General features: G+C 36.6%; 1 protein-coding gene across 4 annotated transcripts in view; it reads left to right on the top strand.

The window, feature by feature from the left end:
* The first annotated feature begins 101 nt into the window (after nt 1-101).
* EXOC5 (exocyst complex component 5) overlaps nt 102-23631 on the top strand; it is a 50392-nt gene continuing 26862 nt past the window's right edge. For all 4 annotated transcript variants that reach the window (XR_012507509.1, XR_012507510.1, XR_012507508.1 and 1 more), the window contains exons 1-5: nt 102-364; nt 16600-16694; nt 17322-17469; nt 19318-19512; nt 22878-22942. Coding sequence is in view for 1 of the 4 variants with exons in the window: in XM_074365473.1 (XP_074221574.1) it covers nt 338-364; nt 16600-16694; nt 17322-17469; nt 19318-19512; nt 22878-22942 (530 nt within the window). In the remaining 3 variants the exon portion in view is untranslated. The remainder of the gene's footprint in view (nt 365-16599; nt 16695-17321; nt 17470-19317; nt 19513-22877; nt 22943-23631) is intronic.

The raw sequence follows: 23631 nt of genomic DNA on the forward strand, positions 1-23631 counted from the left end.
CCGAGCGACGAGCCTCTCTGCGGTTCGCCCGCTGCTCGCCCCTTCGCCAACCCCTCCCGACAGCCACCCGGGCCCGCGCAGCTCCACTTCCGGCGTACGAGGCGGTGACAATGGGAGCGGCGCGGGCGGCGCCGGGAGGCAGCTGACAGGCGTCTGCGGCTTCGCTTCATGGCCGCTCTCCCGCCCCGCCTGGGCTCTGTGGGAGAGCGGGGCAGCCCGCGGCGGCCGGGAGCCGGAGCTGGCGAGCTGAGCGGGGAGCTGTGCGCGGCGCCGCTGAGGCGCAGCATGTGAAGACGAGACGGCATCCAGCGCGAGGCGAGCCTCTCAGCTGGCCGGGATGGCCACGACGGCCGAGCTCTTCGAGGTGGGTCCCCGCGGCTCTTCGAGGAGTGGCAGGCCCGGGGTGCAGGCAGCGAGGTGGGCGGGCGGAGAAGCGGGCGTTCGCCGCTGCCCGGGAGCAGCCCTCGGAAGAAAGGTGGGAAGGCGAAGGGGTGGGTGGCTCCGGCGGCGGCGCGGGCGGGGCGTGAAATGGGGGAGGGGTGTACTGGGGGCCGGGGTGGGGAGGTGGGCAGGGAAGCGAGCCCGGAGTCCGGACCGGGAGCGTCGGTTTTGCCCGCACGGCTGGAAGGGAGCCTCGGGGGTTTGGGCGTTGGAAGACGAACTTCGGATGAGGGTGGGAAGGGCTGACTCAGGGCGCGGAAAGAGGAGCCTGACCCAGGTCGGGCGAGCCCCGTCTTGTCGCCTGGATCCCCGCGTAATATTCTAAGGTCTCCCCTTGAGATTGGGACGACAGGGGCTTCTCTTCGTGGACTAATGACTCCGTTAGCTAGTGATTAGCAGTGGCATTCAGCGTGCCTGCCAGTTTACCCTTGCATTTGAAAAGACTAGTATTTTTTTAGGACAATAAAGGCCTACAAAGCCCTTCAGTCTAAAGAGAGGCAAAACTAAAATTAAAATTGGGTTCAGGTCTTGAGGAATTGAAGTGTATTAAAAACCCTCCCTAAAGGCTAGCTAGGGAATCCTTAACGTGTGAGACAGTGACATTCTAATGTGTTTTCTGGAGTGTTTTCATTCTCTGAAACTTAAAATTAAATTTAGGGAAATCCAGTGTAAGAAGCCGTGATGTTTGAGCTAATAGAATAGGAAAATTGTAATTGGGCCACCGAACAATGAACCGTGTAGGGGATCTCCTTTTGTGAAAGAAATGAAAACAGACATGGAAAGGGGAAGGAAGGCAGGAAGGCAGGAAGGACCCTTTTCGTGTGTGCTTGTGTTTCGTATTGAGTAACAATATAAGAAATAATCGAGAGAATGCTGTTGACAATAGAGAATTTCTCCAAAAGTAAAAATTGGATCCTTTTTTATGCGTAAGATGCAGCAGATTTTGTTTTTTGTTTTGTTTCTTGTTTTTTGGCTTAAAATTTGAATGCCACAGTTTTTATAACTGGGAACTTTTCATTTGTTACTGTTAGCTATGTTTTGGATTTCTGTCAGCTTTTGGATAGTAATGTGTTGAGGAAAAATATGTGCCATTGTTATAATAAATTGTAATAAAATAGTAATATGTGAGTGAAGGGGTATAATTACAAAAAAATTTGGATATAGTAATTGCATTTCCTCAGATTCAAGTGTCGGAAGATATATTACATTAAGTTCTCTAGTTCTAAAATTGTGCCATCTGTTTATTGATCGACACAGGAGCAGGGAGACATTCTTTTTACTAAAAGCTTTTACTGTGTGTTCCTGAGCAAGAAGCTAAGTAGTTCTGTAGTTCCTTGTTTTATTTTTCACATTTTTATAAAGGTAGAAAACTGTTTATGAAGTTGAAATCTTTAATTTACTTAATGGGTTACATGACCAGCCAGCTGTTAGTAGAAAACTGTTATTTTGTCATACAGTTCATAAGGCGTAACCTTAGAGCTCATGAATCCGGATATTCCCAGTTCTGTTTTGAACTATATTATATCTTTTTTTCTTTTAATGTTTGCATGAGTCCGTGTAACTTCCTTGAAAATATATTTAATTTCTGTCCCCCATCCACATGGGGGAAGAACAGGAAGTAGAGAAGTATCTATAGTATATTTTGCTTTCTAGGGTCTAGTCATTTGGTAAAGTGGTTAAACCAAATTAAGGTTTAATTGAACTCAGTGACTCCAGTTATATGACAGCTGGTAATATTCACTTAACTTACTAGTGGTGATAGAGACAGACTACTCCTATGTCCAACGGGTTTATAGAGCAACCTTGAATGTGCTTATGGATTTTAACTCATGTGACTTTCTCTTTCCTGACCACATGTAGCTTGTTACTTCATCAAAATTAAAAGCATATTACCTTAATAGTTACATTTAAATGTTAATATTTATGATTAAGAAGTGCAGTTATCTTTTCAACCATACAGTGGACTCTACTCTTGAATAAGTTTTTATCCATAAGTGAAAAGTTGGTCTCTTTAGAGGGAGATGGAAAAAAAGAAAACAAAAAACAAACCTCAGTCATTGCTGCCATTTCCTGTTGCTACTGCCATAGTACCCAAGATGTAGGACAAATCAGGGAGTGTCTTTTTCTCTTGCTTCCTTTTCTTAGCGGCAGTTGGAGAACTGTGGAAAACAGAGATCAGGATGTAGTCGAGGATTATTTAGTTTTTATGCATCCTGGTTTGAATGCACTAATAGATTTAATTGTGCTTTGATTTTTCCACATTGAGAAAGAGGTTAGATCAATATAAAATTTTGCTTTGAATCCATGAAATTTCATAAGTGTTGACCCTACTTTTTAAAAAATCTTATTGGTCCTATGAGACTTCCTTTTCAACGTAAACACTTTCATACAACAAAATCAAGGTACAAGATATTTCCTCAGCTGACAGAAATGCTGTAAAGATTCTACCTGCAGTGTTTCTAAATGATCACCCGAAGAGGGACATTCTAAACAGGAATTCCTGTGTGGTTTGGAATATGTCCTCTACATCTAAAAAGTGGCTGGAATAGTAAATTCTTTTTCTGTTGTCATAAATATTTATTTTCACTGCGCTGCTGTGAGAACATTGCACTTCTTTCTTGCTATTTTTCTCTCCTGTCATTCTTCTGGAGTCTTCCCTTCCTTTTGGACAGGCTACCTTTATGGGAGAGTTCTTTGTCAAGTAGGGTCAATTACCCATTTATTCAACAAGTATTTGTTGAATACCTACTGAGTTACTGAGGCTGTGTGTCTCAAAGGGTGTGCTATAGAAATATCAGTCCTGTGAGATGTGCTGCTAAAAACCCATACAGTTCAGAGACCAAATAAGTTTTGGGTGTGGCATGCTTTGTATCATTAGAGATTTACAGTATGCCTAGGTATGTTAAAAGATTCTGAGATGTTTATTTCCCATACTTTTTTGACCATGAGACTTTTATTTTTTACTATTTGTTAATGTTGTGAATTCCATGGAACATACTTTGGAAAATGTTGAATTAGTTATAGAACCTGCCCTTAATTGTTAAGTAGGGGTAGGGAAAATAGATACATAACTACATACTCCTGAAGCAAAGTTGTAAATGGAGTCCAGAAGGTCTAGATAATGTGCTATAAGAGTTGAGAGGATGGAAAGATTACCTCTAGAAGTGGGAAAGGATTAGGAGGTGCCATTTGGATGATATATAAAGGATAAATTAGAGTTTGTGGAACTGGGTGAAGAGACATTCCAATTAAGCAGACAAAAAATTCAAGATATAAAGAGAGGTAAGTGTAGACCCCAGAGACAAGGAAAGAGTTCATTTTAGCTGGAGTATAGCATGCATGAAGAAGAGGAGTGGCATGTAAGGTAATTGGGATTTAATTGTGGTGGTCCTAAATATCAGGATTAGGAATTTGATTTTTGTTTCTTGTAAATGTAGGTGCCTTGATAATAATATTTGAGGTCAGGTAATTTGACTGTGTGTCAGTAGCTATTTGACTTCTAGATTAGAATTTGAATAGCCACGAACATATTTTTGCTTAAAAACACAGTATGTCTCTTAGACTTACAAACTAAGTTACCAGTTACAAACGCTGTTTAAGCAGACATTGAAAAAGGCTTATTCTCTTGTTCAGTTAACTAGTTAAACATACACTAATGAACATGAGATATACAAGTAAGGACCACTCCTTTACCTTCAGGGTGCTGAAATGCTACTTGTTTTAGCCATATTAGCTATAAAGTGTTTGTGGAACCTGGCCACTAATTACAGTATCATGTATATGAGAAAATGTACTCATTCAGCAAACATGTACCTTACCTTTCCTACCCTAGGCCAAAAATCTTTCCAGGTACTGGAGTTAAAAGTTCTTTTCAGTTAAAAATCTAGTTGGGAGAGTGAAAGAAAATAAAGTACTATTCCTTCTCTCAACACTCTACTGCTACTCTCAGTATTACTCCACTTCTGACACCAAATGTGTGGGGATTTCTTGCACAAGTGAAGTCAGTTTTCCAACTGATTGACTCTCCTGCAGTTCACTTTATTTATTTATTTGGGAACGGGATTAGGTTTTTTATTTATTTAGTTAGTTATTTTCATGGAGGTGCTGAGGATTGAACCCAGGACCTGTGCATGCTCTCCACCATTGAGCTGTACCCTCACCCCGCTCTATAATTCACTTTAATTCTGATACTGTCTACCTGGAGGTAGCATCAGATCCCACAGGTTAAAGGCTCTGTCCCACAAGAATGCCCTGACTTCAGATACCAGTTGCAGTCCAGGTTGTCACCTGTGCTTCTGACTGACTAGCCATATATTGGAGATTCTCATGACCCACTCTTCAGGTTCAGTAAATTGCTAGAATGGCTCACAGAACTCAGGAAAATAGTTTACTAATTGAATTACTGGTTTATCATAAAAAGATACAACTCAGGAACAGTGAGATGGATGCATAAGGCAAGGTATGGGGAAGGAGTACAACACTTCATGCACTGCTTGGGAGTGCCACCCTTCCAGCACCTTGATGTGTCCAGCAACCTGAAAGTTCTCTGAGCCACACACTTTAGGGATAATCAATTATTAACTCAATCTCTAGCCCTTTTCCCTTTCCTGGAGGATAGGGGGTGAGGCTGAAAGTTCCAAGCTTCTGATCATGCTTGGTCTTTTGGTGACCAGCCCCCATCCAGGAGCCCACCAAGAGTTGCTTCAGTAGAACAAAAAGCACTCCTATCATCCAGGAAATTCCAAGGTATTTAAGAGTTCATGTAGGCAGCTATCAGCCTTATCACTAAGGAAATTACAAGAGTTTTAGGAGCTCTGTGTCAGGAACCAGGGTCAAAGACCAAACACTAGAACAGAGATGCTCCTAGAACCCTTAGACGTAGTCCTTTAGTTGTCTTGTGTATCCTTTATCTTTCTACATTTCTGTGGGTAGAATGAATCCCATTTTGCTAATCTGAGACAAGATGAAACATTTTGTTGTACTTTTCAAAAGAATCAATACTCAATAAGTGTAATTCATTTAAATCCACCATGAAACACATAGAGTCTCTTGAAAATCAAATCGAATGTGGTTAAAAAGCGAAGCCAGATGTAGTAAAATTCATTTAGTTCCAGTGCCAGAATTGCATAAAATTCATATTTGGTTTCTGTTAAGATCTTGGATTTATTGCATCATAGAATGTGTGTTCTTTATTTCTGGCATGAGGGTGTTAGTGTTCTGCCTTTTTGGTTTTGGGTATATGGGGCAAGTCTTGAGATCCTTTGCAGGGGATTTGGCCATGGCCCTTTTTATAAGTATTTTAATTTATTGTGCACCTATGGTGTGCCCAACATTATTCTATTGACCACAGCTGGAAAGCAAGAAAAATGTATCACAAAATCTGCCCTTGCTTTCAGTTTAAGTCTGGAGAAGAGTAATTATAAAACAGTAAATGACAAAATGGCAGTAATATGTTCTGTGTTGGGATTTGAATTTTTAAGCCTCATAGGGATTGTTTAAGAGAAGAAATTAATGGAGATCATGTAGGGAAGGAACACTTTAAAGAGAAAGTGGGAATTGAGCTGGGCTTTTAGTAATTTTATAAATGTGTTTGAATTATTGGAAGAGAAAGAGTAGCCTTGTGGGATGAGTTACCTGGTCATAGGTAAGGAAGCAGAAGTAGCATGGATTTGAAGAAAAGGCTAGAATAGGCTGATGATAGTGTGCCTGTTCATTTTGGGGTGCAAAGAAATTTGATTAGGTAGTGTAATAGAAGATCTTTGAAGGGTAGCCTTAAGAGTGAACGTCATAGTTTAGGAATTGCATAGGGAAGTTTGCTACTAAAAGGAAACTGTGTTTTAAAGATTAGTTTGGTGGTGGTATACACAATGAATTTGAGAAAAACACCTTATATAGGTAGTACTTGAACCCACGTTGTTAGTTGATTTAACAGGACACAGAAATACTTCTTTCTGAAATCCTCTAAGCCTTACCTACTTACTTACTTACTTATTTATTTTACCTAGGCTAGGGGAAAATATAGTTTCTTTGAGTTTGTGGGTGGCTATACCATATTTTATTGGATCTATTTTTGGGAAAGATACTATAAGAAAATATAAAAGTTTGGTTGAATTTGCTCAAGGAAACAATGTTAAATTAGGGATTTATGTTCCTATCCAAGCGCTTGAAGTCTTAATTTTTAATAGAAATGACAACAAACCCCATGTTTTTACTACAATTGGTAGCATTTATGAACATTCAGAATACGAACTCAGTTAACAGATCGACACAGTAATTGTGTAAAGTTGGATTTAATATAGTATCTTAGTCAGAGTGCCTACTTAGATTCTTGTTTTGGCCATTTTTGCTTTTAATTACTATAGTAACATAGAGGTTAAGATATACCTTTGTCAATTTCATGAAATTTTAAATTTTGGGAACTGTTTACAGGTTGTTTATAATTGTTTACAATTCTTTGAGTGTCCTCTTGGGAGGGCTTAGTCATTTGGAGTTCTTAGAATTAATTTGGCTATCCTTTTCTCATTCAAAATGCCTCTGCAGCAATGTTAAGCATTAGAAAGTAAGTTACTGGGATTTGTTTGGTTTTATAAGTAGAAAAGGTTTTGTTTTGGTTTTTTTTTTTTTTTGGAACTTCCATTCCATTGGAATCAGTAGCTGATTTATCTTAAACTCTTGTGATAATTTGATTGCCTCTGAGGATAAAATCTGCCCTTGGAGTCCAGAATACTGTTTTCCTAATTTTTCCTCTTCCTTTCTTGGTCCCTTTTAACTTTGTCTTTTGTTGGATCCCTTTCCTCCTCTTATCTCCAAATGTTGGCATGCTCTTCTGCTTCCTAGATGATCTCATCTAGTTCTGAGGTTTTTAAATAACTCTAAAATTATGTCTAGCTCCAGTTTCTTCCCTGTAATACAAACTTATTTTTCTGATTATGTGCTCTGCATTTTCACTTGTATTTAGTAGACATATTCAACATATCATATGCAGAAAAATCTTTTGTTTCCCCACTCCCTTTTCCATGTCTTTCCCCTGTCTCGATAAATGGCACCACCCACCATTCACACAGTCATTCAGGCTGCAAACCTCTATAAGTAATCATGATTCCCTTTTAAAATATTTCTCCACATCCAATCCATCAGCACTTTGTATGAGTACATCCTTTAAAATGTCAAGAACCTGGCCATATTACAGCACCCCCTCCACTGCCACCTTCATCTGTTAGTATCTCTTGTCTAGACTACTACAGTGTTGCAGATTGAGTTCTCAGAGAAGCAGACTTTGAGACAGTTTAGTGTGCAGGATATGTATTCGGAAGTACCCTTAGGATGAATGTGTATGAAAGGGCAGGGTGACGAAGCAAGATTGGGCCTCAGGAGTAGAGGTACAATGCTGGCCCAGTAACAGTGTTGATGGCCCCTGTGGGAGTTCTGGAACTAAAATGATCTGTCAGAGTTGTCCTGCTTTTGACCAACTTGGTAAGGCCTTTATATTCCCATCTCAGATGGTCACTGGATGTAGACCACGTTGTGAAAAGTATGCTGTTGGGTGAAGTTCTCTGCAGCTGAGGGAATCTCTGTAAATACTGTCAGGTGAAGGCTCTCTGCTTACAGTGCTGCTAGCAGCTAGGGCAAGTCCCTTCTTGAAGGGAGATCTGGGTGACACATCACTGTGTCTACCACAGACCACCCCTGTGCCACTAGACTCCATGTCTTTGTATACATTTGGGGATTAGCTCCTGCAGCACTTCAGTTGGGGTCCTTATCCTGGAGGGAATTAGAAGAAGTTGGTTAGTGGGATGAGTTATGGGCCCCTACTGTTCTACCTGGTCTTGGGTTGCAACTGTTGCAGTTTCCCTTTACTTTCCATTCTGACTCCCCCTCACCTTTAGCTAGTACCTCTGCTGCTCTTGGTGCTTAACCAGTTACCATACTTTTAGGCTAGGGTTGCTACGCTTGTCCACGCACTTTAAGAATTGGTTCAAGGAGTTTCATGAGATCCCTGCAAGGGGATCTGTGTGTACTAGCGGCCCTGCTTCCTTCTGATAATGTCAGATAATGACCAAAGATGGTCACTCCTCTTCTTGTCTTTCATTCCCTGAATATAAGCCAAAGTGCCCAGGCAGCACTCATAGTTACAGTTTACTGGGACTCTTACTATGTTTTCAGACAAAAGTATTCTCCGTGTGGAGATTAAGACCTCTAACCCTGTATACCTTAGAATTGCAAGAATAGCAAGAATAAATTGGGAGTCATGATAAGTGGGGCCACTTCCACTTTAACTCCTTGTTCCCAGGCTCATGTGTTTTTCCTTCTGGGGACACAGCATGCTATAGAAGTTTTTAATTCAGAATGTGTACTACACCTTGGACGATAGTGCTCCATCTTCATAGCGTATTGTCTCTGAACTGGTACTCCAGCTATAACTTTAGTAGGCTCTTCCAATGCTCTGTCAGACTGGCAGCTTCTCTGTGGTATGGTTTGTGATATGACCAGTGGATCCCATGGTCACCACCTTTGCTGTAAAGTGGGTCCTTGGGATGGATGTCTGTTATGTGGGATCCTGTGCCAGGGGAACAGACACTTCCTCTGAGTAGAGGTAAACCCAATTTGGAATGTTTCTATTCTTGTTAGAATGAATTACTTTTCCAACATGGAAAGGGCCCAGTGTAGTCAACTTGCTACCATATGGCTGATGAGTCTACTTAAAGGATGGGACTATTGTAGGGGCTCAGAATTGGTCTCTGTCACTCTTAAGCTAGATATTTGGCTTTGATAGTAACTGGATCAGCTTTGGTAAGTAGGACCTCACACTTTTGGGGCTATAATATCTCTGTACTGTGTTCTCTGTTCATGTGCCCAATATGCTAATACTGGCCAGAGACTGGCTGGTATCAGCTGACAGAGTCATCTTGTCTACTTGGTTGTTTATTTCTTCCTCCATGGTAGATGTCTTCTTGTGGATATTAACATGTGATACCAAGATCTTCATACTTCTTGCCCACTCTCATGTATCCATTCACATGCTTCTACCCCAAATTTCCCTGTTCTCTTCCTTCCAGTCTTTTTCCTCTCATAGCCAGGCCTTCTGCCATTGTCTGTGAGTCCATATATATTCTAACCTCAGGTCAGTTTTCTGTCCACCCAAGAGGATGACCAGGTGTATTTCTCAAAGCTTTGCTTTTTGGGAGGGTTTTTTGTTTTTTTTTGTGTTTTTTTGTTTGTTTGTTTGTTTTTTGCCACTGAGTTTCAAGGCAGCTGCTGGGTGAGGTTGTAATTGCAGCTTCTGTCCATTTTCAGTTGGCACTCACATGCTTAGCCAGCTCTTCATAAACCAAGCTCATGCTTTTTCCTTCTTTGTCAGCTGGTTTTAAGAGATTTCCCATAAGGCCATACGTGTGAATTGAGGGAAGGGTGCTGGTGCAATAGTAGTGGAAAACATAGGCGTTTGGGCTACTTGCTTATGTAGTTTGCTTTCTGGTCCTGGTCATGTTTGATCCTGGGTTTACCACTTCCATCTTATGGTAGATAGTTCCTGGGTCCACTTGACATAATGACTTGGGGAGTCTGTTAGAACCCACCTCCTGTTACATAGTTCTGGATGCATAGTCACTTTGTGTCCTGTGGTCAGAGGTGCCATCTCTGCCAGGCTACAGTACCACATCAGGAATTGTTCTCAAAAGATGTATAATCTCTGCTGCAGATGGCATGATCTTGCTTTACCATCCAGGGATTTGTGTTGTGATTATCCTACTGGGGCTTGCCATAACTCCACATGACCTTGTTTCTTGGCACTGATTAATATTTTAGTAAATACTAATTTCTTTAATACTACAGAGTCTGCTAGGTTGTATGGCCCCTACTTCGACAGAGCCATTTTCTGCTTTTCTGTCACTTGATATATGTGTCAGTGTGGGTGTGGAACATGTTGCCTCCAGAATCTGAGAAGGCCTTCCAGGTGTTGTGTGTCCTTTCTTGTGGTGGGAGGTGCAAGGTATCATAATTTGTCCTTTACTTTGTATGAGATGTCCCAGCATCCCCTGACTACTTTAAAAATTTTATTGCTTGAATCTTTGTAGGATATGTATCTCAATCTCTGGAGCACATGTGTCTTACCAAGCCTCTCCAGTGTGCTAGCCAATTCTTGCTCATTTAGCCCAATTAACATGATGTTAATTCATATGATGGATCAACAAGGTGTTCTGAAGAATGTCCATGTGGTACAGATCATGTTATAATAGGGGGTAAGAGGGTTCACACAGCATTGAAGCAAAACTAAATGTATACTATTGCCAGTTCTATGTGACCATGAACTGTCTCTTTGCTGATAGGGATCAAAAAAAATGTATCCACCAAATCGTTGGGCACATAAGGCTGGGAGATACTACATGTGGCATGGCAGATGTACTGGGGCTACTTTTTGGTTGATTATTGAAGTAGTCATCCTCCAGGGTTTGTCTGGTTTTTGCAGAACCCAGGCTGATGAGTTAAATGAAAAAATGATGGGTAACATCACTCCTACCTTCTTTAGATCAATGGTTGGCAAACTTATAGCCTGTGGGATAGATGCCTGTTTTAAAAGTTTTATTGATACACAGCCATGACTGCTTCTTTTTGTGTTGTCTATGGTTTTACTTGTATTAGAAAAGCAGAATTGAAGGGTTGTAACAAACTCTATGGCCCTTAAGCCTAAAATACTATCTGGTCTTTTAAGAAAAAATTTGCTGATCCTTACTTTAGAACTTTAAGAGGGGCACTGATTTTTGCCTCTCCACTTGTTTACTACATTGAGTAGGCACGGCAATTTCAGAGACTCGTACTTGGACTTCCCCAAACTCCATAGACCAAGGATCCAGTGTCGGTGCATCAGCCATCAAGTGTTTCTATCCGGAAAACATGTTTGCGGCCTTGGGAAATGGCCGCTAGTTGGGCTAATGGCCCATTGAACCAATGGTGAGCTTGACTTTGGCTAGAAATCTGCTTATTACTTGATTCCCATATGTCCTCACTCTCTTGAATCCATGGTGCTTTGAGTCAGTCAGTTATTAATGTCAACTAGGACCCTGTATACAACAGACCTCAAAATGTTTGAGTATTCCCCTTCTCTGTGTATATAGTTATTTAAGTAAATGGTTGTAGCTCTTTTAGGGGAAAGGAATAGTGGAATCATTACTGCATAAATTTGCCAACATATTGCAGAGTCCTTCCTCCTGGGAGCCTAGCATTTTCTTCAGTCAACAGCAGGGAATATATCATGGTACTTTCAATAAGACCTTGGTACAAGCTCTGGAATTTCATTACCTCTCTTGACCTTATCCACACCTATTTTCCCCTTCACTCACTGTGCTCTAGTCACACTGGCCTCATGTCATTACTTGCGTACTAAGCGTGTTCCCTCTACTTGGAGCATTCCTTCCCCAAATTGCTTATTTCTTAGTTATATTAAGTTCTTTGCTCAAATTTTACTTTCTTAGAGAGGTGTTGCTTGATCACTTCTATCAAAAATAATTCCACTCTTATCCATCACTCTGTATCCTCTTTAGTTTTCTTTATAGTTCTTACTGCTTTATCATTATTTGCTCATTTATCCGTCACTCTCCATGAAATCCATTGGAGCAGATTTTTCTCCTGCCTTGTTTACTGCTATTTCCTGTGTCTTTAGAACAGTATGTAGCATGTAGTAGGCTCTCAATTAGTATTTGTTGAATGAAGGAATACTGTATTTTGAGAAAATTGAGAATATTTCATGTGAAAAAATACTAGCATATTTTTCCCTATGTCATATAATATATGTAATATTTATTTGTTGACTTATAAGTTTTGGGGCATATATAATTTAATAAAACTGGTATATTGAAATTAATGAACAGTGTAACATGTTTAAATGAAAACTGAAACTACCTAATAACTGATAAATGAAATTAATAACATAACTATATTTACACAACTATGTTTGAGCAAAAAAATGACAGGGAAAAGGAACACAATTACTGTATAAAGTTATTTAGTGGAAGTACTGAGGACTTTTGAAGAGCTGACTACTTCATAAATTAATTTAGCCTCTTTTTAAAGAGAAAGCTGTTGATTTTTACCAGAAGTGAAGACTTGGACTTTTGAAATCAGATAAGTGCATGTGGCCTTGGATTAAATAACCTTTTTATATCACACAATTTCACAAGTATAAAATGAATCAGTTTTAGAAGAACCAACCTCATAGACTTGTAAGTACTTATTAAATGAGATTAAGTATGTAAAGTGCTAAGCATATATCTGGCACATAATAAACACATAAAAAGCTGTCATCATTGTCTTCTCATTATTTAGAAGTATTTCACGTACTCAGATTTCTAAGTAACTATAACATAACTTCTTTGCGTCATTTTTCCCAATTTATATATGTAAATTAAGAATTGTTAGACATGTCAACTCTTCTGTTTCAACGGAAGTGAGGTAGACTAGAGGTATGATTATCTGAATAATGATATGTTTGCTAAATGAGTTAATTGTATTTCTGAGGGCCAAAGTTTTTACTTTGCAGGATATCTCACCCATCCTTAGGATTTAATTTCCACACATGTCAGCATATGGCTGAATTGAACTTTTTACTTTTTACATTTTTTTTTTTACAGTTATTACAAAGTATTGGTTAAATTCCCTGTGTTGTACATCCTTGTAGCCTACCTTACACCAAATGGTTTGTACCTCCCACTCTCCCACTCCTATATTCTTCCCCCTACCCTGTAACCACTAGTTTGTTCTCTGTGTTTGTGAGTCTGCTTCTTTTTTGTTACATTCACCAGTTTGTAGTATTTTTTAGATTCCACATGTAAGTGGTATTTTGTCTGACTTATTTCACTTAGCATAATGCCCTCCAAGTCTATCCATGTTGCACATGGTAAAATTTTGTTCTTCTTTGTAGCTCAATAGTATGCCATTGTGTGTGTGTGAGTGTGTGTGTGTGTGTGTGTGTGTGTGTGTGTATACTCCATCTTCTTTATCCATTCATCTGTTGAAGGACACTTGGGTTGCTTCTATCTCTTTGCAATTGTAAATAATGTTGCTGTGAACATTGGGGTGTATCTTTTCAAATTAGTGTTTTTGTTTTTGTTTTTGGATATATACCCAGGAATGGAATTGCTGGATCATAAGGTAGTTCTCTTTTTAGTTTTTTGAGAAACCACTATACTGTTTTCCACAATGGCTGCACCAATTTACATTCCCACCAGCAGTGTATGAGGGTTCCCTTTTCTCCACATCCTCACCAACATTTGCTTTTTGTGTTCTTTTTGATGCTAGTCATTCTGCATGAAGGGTGAGGTGATATCATATTGTAGTTTTGATTTGCATTTCTCTAATAATTAGTCATGTTGAGCATCTTTTCATCTGCATTTCCTCTTTGGAAAAATGTCTATTTAGTTCTGCCCATTTTTTAATTGGGCAAATTTTTTTTTAAGTAGCTAGCAATCTTGTTTACTTTTCATGCCTTGATCATATCAGATAGCTATATTTCCTATAATAGAAATCTTTTGAGAGAAACTCATTAACATAACTGCTGTTTTTCAGTTATTTGACCACTATGAAAGAGCCTTTTATAGTAAAATATAAAAAGTCTTTGAAATTTTTAAACACCTACTTATATTGTTTTGTGTTCTTGCTACTTGATGTTTACTTTTTTAGCAATTAGTGATATTAACAGTCATAAAAGCTGTATGGTTTTCTTATAAAATATGTACCAGTTTGAAAGTTGACAATGGATTTTATGTACAGATAGGCTTGTAACAGTTTACCCATTTCTGATAACATTGACTTGCATTACTGATGTGTCATATGACTTGAGTGTTTATAAATACAAGTAGAAATTTTAAAAGACAAAATTGATGATGTGTATATGCCTTCGTGTGGCAGTTTTCACCTTTTTAGCTCTACCTCTTATCTCTACCATCTAACTTTAGGCACAAAGGACTATTTGTAGTTTTCCAAAGTTGCCATTAGGTTTCATATAGCAGTGGAAACAGTGATTTAAAATCTTAGCTCTGCTATTTACAACTTGTGTTATCTTGGGCAAGTAATTAATCTTTCTAAACCTCAGTTTCCTCATTATAAACTGGGGATAGAATAGGACTTCAGGTCTTATTGAGAGTAATGAATGAAAAAATGCGTTTAAAGTGTTTATGTGAATTGTTATTCTTGTTTGGTATTCCTCTTCTTATTCTGATAGTAATTCTTACTCTGACTGAAATTCGTCGTCTCAGTCCTCCTCTCACATCAGACTGATAAACCATTCTCTCGAGTTCCAATTGATGATGATGATGATAAAAGGACAGGTTGTCATCTATTGGTTTTAACTGTCAACTCTCTCTGCATCCTTCCATATGTGGTCCTTGTGATCTAGTCCATACTTACTTCTCAGTTCCTCAGTAATGCATTAAATTCTATCTTCTCTTTGTAAAGGTCTGGAAAACTCTTTGTTCCATTTTTGTCTGGCTGACTTTTCTTTCTTCTGGTTTCAGCTTAAGTGTTTTGTCCTCATAAAGTTAGACTGTTGCAGCACCCACTTCTTGCCAATCTTCTATCCCTTACCATTTTCCCATCATCTTTGTTGCTATTATATATTCTTCAAGCATTCAGTACTTTTCTTTCTCTCACATTTATCACAATTGTAATTAGTTATTTCTGTAATTACTTGTTTGATGTTGGCATCTTTACGTAGAAGATCATTTCTGTGAGGCCTTGCATGGACCTATGTATTGAATTCATATCTGTTTTCTTAGTGCCTACAGCAGTGCCCAGTACAGAGTAGTTGTTCAGTAAACTTTACAGTTTACAGTTTAAAAAACAGTTAATTGCTGAACTAATGAATATCCCATTTCCATTGCTCAACTATTTATTGAGTTAACAACTCACTCAACAATGTTAATACTGAAGTTTGTGCACATATTTTAAATTTTACTTATCACATACTATTGCATTCTTTAGATATTTTTCCCTGTTCAGGCTATTAGTTTGTCAAGGATGCAGTGTGTATTTTATACATCGTTTCATTCCAAAGCCTAGCAAAGTGCTTGACACTGAAAATTTTACTGTTCACTGAATGTTTATCAGTGAAAATACGCTTTTAAAATATGATTAACAAGTGGAAAATTGTATGGATGCAAGATTTTAAACTGGTACCAGATGCTACCAGTTTAAGTTACATGCTAAATGGGAGGCAATAAATATATCTATTTGCATGAAAGAGGGTAATACGGAAAATATTTAAATCAGTGTGTATTAGTCTAAAAAATGCATTACCAGCTAATGGTAAACACTTGAATGTTTATTTTCTTGATTGGGCTTCCACTCTTAATATTACTTTTTTACTATTTTTTTCTGAGAAAATTCAGAAAAAATTATCCTTTTAAAAAATCAGATATTATATGTTAGCATTTTTTCTCATTCCATTAAATTTTTTTACAACATGATTTTAATAGGAACATAATTTTTCATCTTGTAAGTTTCATAATTTTTCAATAATGACTGTTGAATATTTATGTAAATACTTTTTCAGTGTTATATATAATATTACAAAAATTTTGTGTTCATATCTGCTTTTCCTTTAGAATTTTAAAAGTAGAATTACTGGGTTAAAGGGTATGAGCATTTGTAGTACTATTCTTGTTACCGAACTGTTACCTATTGTCCTCCAAAAATAATGTGCCTGTTAATATTTTTAACAATAATGAGAGTTTGAGTTTCAGCTTACCCACTCCTGTATTATTACATAATATAATTAAGAAGAAAAAAAACCTTTTGTCAGTTTGTGAGGTAAAAAAAAAAAAGTGATAACTTGACCTTATTTGATTACTCGTGAGGCTGTATATATTTCATGTTTCTTGACCATTTGTATTTCTTCTATGAATTGTTTGTATCCTTTGCTCGTTTTTCCATTGGGATGCTTCTGCTCATAATACTGCTTTAATATTTTAATATCCTAATTTTCATTAAGTAATTTGTTTATTGAAGTTTTTTTAATTGAAAAAACCTTGTATATTTTAATAATATAGATATATTTAAATAGTAATTCCATTTCATTTTAAGTTCTCACATAGTATAATCTGTTTAATTTGTGTAAGTAGTGTTATCAACTATGAAACTTTTAAAAAGAACACTTATTTTGTAAACTAGGAGCCTTTTGTGGCAGATGAGTATATTGAACGTCTTGTATGGAGAACCCCGGGAGGAGGCTCTAGAGGGGGACCTGAAGCTTTTGATCCTAAAAGGTGAAGTAAAAAAATTTTTTTTCATACACCAATCTAGTACCAGTTTGTGTCTGAAATAGAGGTGACTGTTGAAATTCCTTTCTACACTCATATAAAGGGAGTTAACAACTGGCCAATAAAAGGAAGAAGTATTAGAAATTTGGTATTTATTTTTTCCTTGTATATTTCTTTTATCTTAGAGAAGGACTTTAAGTGATATAGAAGAAGAGATTTGATTGCATTATAAGAATTTAATATTTTCTCTAGTTAGTAATAAATTAGAAAGGGTTGGTTATACCTCTAAAATAAGACATGTTGAATATGTTGCTTCAAGTATAGTTGTAAATTGGGGGAACAGAACTTCACAGTACCCTGGAATGCACAGTGTTATTTTTATATAGTACATTTTACCTTTTTGATTATTTCTGTAAAATTGATTTCTATTCTGGTGGTTAATGGAGATTCCAGGTGATGTTTTCATTTAAGTTAGAAATAATCCCTAGTAAGATGCTATGGAGGAAATTAACAGAGTCATCCCTACCTCCAGGAATGCTCATTAATACTTCATTTACAATTATAAATGAACTGATCTGTTCCTAATGATCAATTATAGATGGATTGATACATATTCTAATTTTCCCTTGTTAGATTATTAGAAGAATTTGTAAATCATATTCAAGAACTCCAGATAATGGATGAAAGGATTCAAAGGAAAGTAGAGAAACTGGAGCAACAGTGTCAGAAAGAAGCTAAGGAATTTGCCAGGAAGGTACAAGAGCTTCAGAAAAGCAATCAGGTAAACATTTAGCTAAATAATAAATAGTTTATATAGGCTGTAATATTTTTATTTCCTTTCAGTTTTAAGTTCCTAAAAAAGTCTAGTCAAATTACAGTAACTGTTAAGGTTTCTTTATACTGCTCCCATGTCATGGAATAAAAATGTTAATGAATGGTTATCCAGCATTCTTGGTACACTTGCTTGCTACTGAGTGTTGGTTTGGGATCACAGTACTCCCTTCTTAGGATGGGGTGGTATCCAGTACAGTGTGGTCCTTGCATCCCCTCTAACAATGCAGACTCTTTAAGAGTGACACTTGAGCAGACCTGTATTTTTAGGGGCTCATGATTAGCTTGGATATTTAGCTAGATATTTGCATTCTCATTTAATCATAAAGCAAAGTAATATTACCAGATCAACTATTACCTGGATCAGGTTTTTCCCTAGAGGAAACCTGGCCTGAGAAGTTTCACAAAAGTCATGAGGTGTGTGTCCTCAGGAGAATTCTGGTGGAACTGGTTAAAGTGTATGCAGAACTCTTCCTCAGTCCATTTTGGAGTAAAACTAGATCACCAGAGTGACTCTGGGGTAAGTAGGCCAACCTTCTTAGCCATTCTTAAGCCCTAGACTTGATCTGGAACCACTGACCCTCTTTCACAACCTAGGCCTGGTATGGAACTTGTTTGCCATTTTTAACTGTAGTTAGAGGAGCTGTTTATCATTACTGCCTCCCAGGGCCTGGTTGTAGTTTAGTGTTACGGATTAGCAAGATGATTTCTGCTTAGATTTCATTTATTTAGATTCCTTCACTTAAGTATATATGACTATTAAAAAGTATTTAATAAAGTCAGTAGTTTACCTAGGATAGAAAATATGTTTTTAAGTAATTAAGGTGATAGATCCCAAACACTTCTAATGCAGATTCCCCTTGGTAATAATAATAGTATTAATAGTTAATCTAAAAAAGCTCTGGACCCAGTCTGCTGTGCCACTTGAGCTGTCATCTCAAGCAGTTTAACCTCTGTGCCTCAGTTTTTTATCTATAAAAGAGGTTGTTGTAACGATTAAATAAGTAAAACATGTAATATGCTTATAGTAGTGTCTAGCACAGAGGAAATCTTAAGTATATGTTTGCAGCTCCCCCACCCCCCAGTTTAAGGTTAGAACAAAAGTAATATACTGAATTATCAGCAGTTTTGTTATTGACAATTCCAAGGCATTCATTGTACATAATTTTCACCTATTCCAGAACAATCAGGTACCCTTGGAAAAGAGGAAGAATATTCTAGGAAGCATGTACCTTTACCTCAGCAGAATAACTGTTAAAGTCTTTCCTGTTTTCAAAATGGGACAAGAATCATTTTACCTTATTTATAATATAAGAATTACTCTTTAAATATTTAAAATAAATGTTACTCTATTTTTAATCAGTGTCTGTTACATATTTTTGACAGTGTCTGTTACATTTTAGTGTAGTAGAAAGCAAGTTGTTCAGATGCCTGATCCCTTTGATACTTAAATTTATTGTTTTCAGAATCATTACTTAGGACTAAATGGTATTAGGAACTTTGTTAGGATGGCTAGTAAGTAGGTAGCTTGCTGTTTTGTTGATTAATAAATGTATTCATAATAAAATATGATTCTTTTCCTAGTTAAAGGTATAAAAGTCTGCAACTTGGTTAAAAAACTTTTAGATCATGTGGCATGAATTGTTTTTCTAGATCATCTCGCATGCAATGCTTTATATTATCTTTAGTTACCTAAGTTAGAGAGTAGTGATGAGATTGGCAGTTTAGTTTTGATACAAATTAACTTGTAGACTAGGTTTTCTGACTTTATTTTATACTTGTATACATTTTTTCCTAGGTTGCCTTCCAACATTTCCAAGAACTGGATGAGCACATCAGCTATGTAGCAACCAAGGTCTGTCACCTTGGAGACCAGTTGGAGGGGGTAAACACACCCAGACAACGGGCAGTAGAGGCTCAGAAACTGATGAAATACTTTAATGAGTTTCTAGATGGAGAATTAAAATCTGATGTTTTTACAAATTCTGAAAAGGTGAGCACTGTCAAAAGGATAAAAGCAAATTACAGCATTAATAACAATGCCTTAATTATGAACTATAATTATTACTTTCCAGAGTTAGACCTCAAATTACTGCGTAGCTGACGTATTAAAAGTTTTTATTCTGAAATCTACACTTACCTACGGATTGCTGATGAAATATTTATATTTGAATTTTTAATTGGATTGTCTGGCATTTTTGTTTATGAAATTATATATGGTTTAGAAATGTTGAGTTAACTGTTAATAAGTATTTTATTTTTCATAATTGACTTTTAATATTAACAGAATTTAGTAGTTACATTCCATTGGGTGAGGGGGTGGTCTGACCTAAATAATTGATAAGCTGAAGTATCTTTCTGTGCAAGGAATTTAGAGCTTCTAGTTTTTATTACTTGAATAAAGATCTCTTACAGAGAATTAAAGCATAGTTTGGACCAAAGAGAATGAAAAATCTGAATTAATTGTTTATGTTAATCTTTTTCATAGCACTAGTCACTTAATCCTTGTCTAAGTATGCATGGTATTGGCTGCTCTACAATCTTGAAAGAAGGTTATTCAGCTCACTTCCCCTCAGAGGAAAAATCAAAATGCATGAAAAAATACATTCTTATGGATAGCATATGCACATAGTAACCTTATCTACTAATGTGTTGAAAGCATTCTTACAGAATTATTTCAAGTTTACTCCATGGGAAATCTCAGACAGTGGAATGTTAAAAGCTAAGTATTATTGAAGTTTACCTTGAATTAGGCAGCACATTTTTCGTTAAGTAGGAACTATATAGGCTTCTAGAATTTATAGTTTTATCTTTGAAAAAAAAATGGTCACATATGTATAGATAATTCCTCTAAAGAAAAGACAATATTTTAAAGAGTAAGTTTCAGGAATTTGTAATAGAAAGTAGAACCGATAAGATTAACATTAAGAACATTGTCATACTTAATGTTCGTAAAACACTGGCAATACCTAGCTTTTATACAGTTATGTGATTGTTATGTGTAAGAATATACATATACACACATGGGGCTTGAACACTGAACTGTCTTTTAGGATAATTTATAGAATGCTTTCCTAAATATAAATATACATATTTGTAATATAAAGTATATATTTAAACATAGTATAAAAATATTCTTTATATAAAAAATTATATATAATTCAAGTCGTATATCTTGAGTTACCTTGGATTATACCTGTTGAATTGTGTAGTGTATTTTTGCTTTGTTATAAGCAAAATGCAGATATTTTTACCCAATGTGAGTTGGTCTGTTTATTTGATGCAGCTCAAGGTAGCCATTTAAAATCTAGAGAAAAATAAATATTTAGAAATTGACTGATTACACATATTGTAACCTGATTTGTACTGTTTGCAATGTTTTGCATAATGAAATTATGTTCTTTACACTTTCTTTAAACATTTTAATTATCCTCAAGTAACTGTGTACTTCTTGGGGTTACTGTTTCATAATTTTTAACATTTTGATTGAAAGAAAAGAATCTTTATATTCTTGCTGGTTCATTCACTCAGTCACTAGCCATCTAATTTTTGAGGAGCAAGTATAGACTAATAGTGTTTAAGCGAATTCTTATTTTCTCTCCTCTGCTTCTCTCTCTTCCATATAACATTTTCTTTCATCTTGTATATTCCTGTTTTCTTAAACAATTTCTGCACTCTGTGCCAGCCACCTTCTCAATGGAAAGAAAAGGAAAATCACCCATATAGCTAGGGAGGTGTGGGGTTGTGGAAAGAATTAGAATGGGATAAATATCAGCACATCTTACTCCTTTTTTCTTCCTGCTCTATAGTCATTTTTGGTTTTTTTAATCTTTGCTTTTCAGAATCTTTTAGTTTTCTCAAAAAAAAAAAACCTTTTTCATGTCCATAGTGTATATTCCCTCTTACCTCTGTCATTGTGAAGTATGTTAGTTGTTTTTTCCTTAGAATCACAGCTTATTGTTCTTCATGTAGATAATGCCTGATGGCCCTGATTATCTTTAATACTGTTAGCATAGGTAGTCTCTCACTTCACCCTAACACCAATAACAGCAAATTACTAGGTTGTAGTTTTGAAAGCTTTTGTACTCACAGTATATTTTAACTGATGGATGACCTTAAGAGATACTTTTGCTTGAAAGTTTTTACAATACGTGGAAATTCCATAAAATCAAGTGTTATTCATTGCTGTGCTTCTTACTACATTAAGTGAAGTTTATAAACACTGCATAATGAGGACTTCTGTCTCTTAAAGAAGAACAGACTCCTGATGGAAGCATAAAGCATGTATCAAGCAGGTTCTTTCTGAAGGGGGATATTGGTAAGGAGAAAAGAATGGGCATTGCTAGTATAACTAAATGGCATGTTGAAAAGTGATACAGTGGTATCTGTGGCCACGTGCAACAGGATAGAGTGAGTGTTTGGTAACTGAAAATGACAGTGACATGCTGACTAGGAGAGAAGAGACAACTGAAGCAGAAATGCTATCTATATTCACTATCATTTGGCAACAACGATGTTGTTTGACCCTGCTTTTGTTTTCCATAGTTGCTTGCCAGACTTCACTGAATACTCAGAAAGGTCTATGTTAATGTTCTCAGCTCTTTCTTCATGTTTGTAAGAGTCTCTCTTTTTTAGTGTAGAAGAAAGTTAATGACCATAAAATCATTTACTGAAGATGTGCCAAAATAAACTCAGTACTTACTTGAAATGTGTTTTAAAAAGTTAAGCATTATGTGACTCCCCTATACATTAGTTTGAATAAGCACAAGTATCTGCATTTAAAAAATTTTAGACCCCTTGCTTTAAACATTTAGTTTCACAACTTGAATAAGTACACACATTTCAGTACCATATTTCATTGAAGAGACTTCATATTAAACTTTACTTTTAGAACAAGTTTTATAACTTAATATGTTCATTAAATGACAGGCATTTTTGTTATTTTAGTCACTTAAAGTGGGATCTGTGCAGCAGTGTGGTCTGAATTATTTTTGTAAATCTTGTTTATCCTTTCATAGACTCAGAAGATCTTAAACTTGCTTTCAGCAATCGATGATTTGAATTTTTTCAGGGTAAACTTGAACTTCTCCTTTCATTCAGAAGGAATTGTGGCACTATAAAATCACAAGATTTCAGTATCATAAAGACAAATGTTTATGTTTTATTGACTCATTGGTGATACCCCGGATGTATTCCTGTCGTTCACAAGATTTTATTTGTTGTGTTTTTTAAAAGAAAATTATTTGGGTGAGGGTCTATGGGTATACATAGGAGGAGTATATTACTATCTTCAAATATAAAACTATTTTTTGACACGTATAAGGATTTTTTAAATTATTGCTTTTATTTTTTTAATAGATAAAGGAGGCAGCAGATATCATTCAGAAGTTGCACCTTATCGCCCAAGAGTTACCTTTTGATAGGTAAGTTTATTTTTTAAGAGCTAATTGGGTATATGGTGTAATTTGTAGAATAAAATTGTACTATTGCCTGTATGATTTTGCTTATTAATTCAATAAGAACTTATTGAACACTGCCTTTCTACAAGATTCAGTATGTAAGAGTTGATCGAAAAAATATGATCTCATAAATTTAATGATATATCTTGAAATAATTTCAATCCTTTGTTTTTCTTTTGAAAAAATTAATGGAGAATTTTGAAATTGACTAGAGTGAGATTTTGAATTTTCATTTTTTGAATTTTGATAAATAGGATGGGAGGAGGCAGAGAACATTTAAACATGGGGCTCTTGAGCTGCTTTCTTCTGTCTCTTGATGAGAGTTCTTAAGCTTTTGAACCTTTGAAAAAAGGCGGTGAAACCTATGCAGTTTCTTAAAAAAAAAAATTCAGGTACACAGACTGTTGTATAAATTTCATGGAGTTTTAGACCCTTTAACCCATCCAGAGGGTTCTTCCTAGGGACTTCAGGTTAAGAACCTCTGCTTTAGACGCAAGGCCCTAGAGCCATTGATGAGTCAGCTATTAATGGTTTCATCCTAAAAGAAACTTCATTGAGAAGGAAATTCTTTCATGATTTCCTTTAGTCCGTGGAATGTCAGATTCCTTAATAAAATATTGTTAATAGTGGTTCACCCATTTGAGTATCTGAAA

Source organism: Camelus bactrianus, chromosome 6, assembly GCF_048773025.1.
Source record: "Camelus bactrianus isolate YW-2024 breed Bactrian camel chromosome 6, ASM4877302v1, whole genome shotgun sequence".
NCBI classification, from domain to species: Eukaryota; Metazoa; Chordata; class Mammalia; order Artiodactyla; family Camelidae; genus Camelus; species Camelus bactrianus.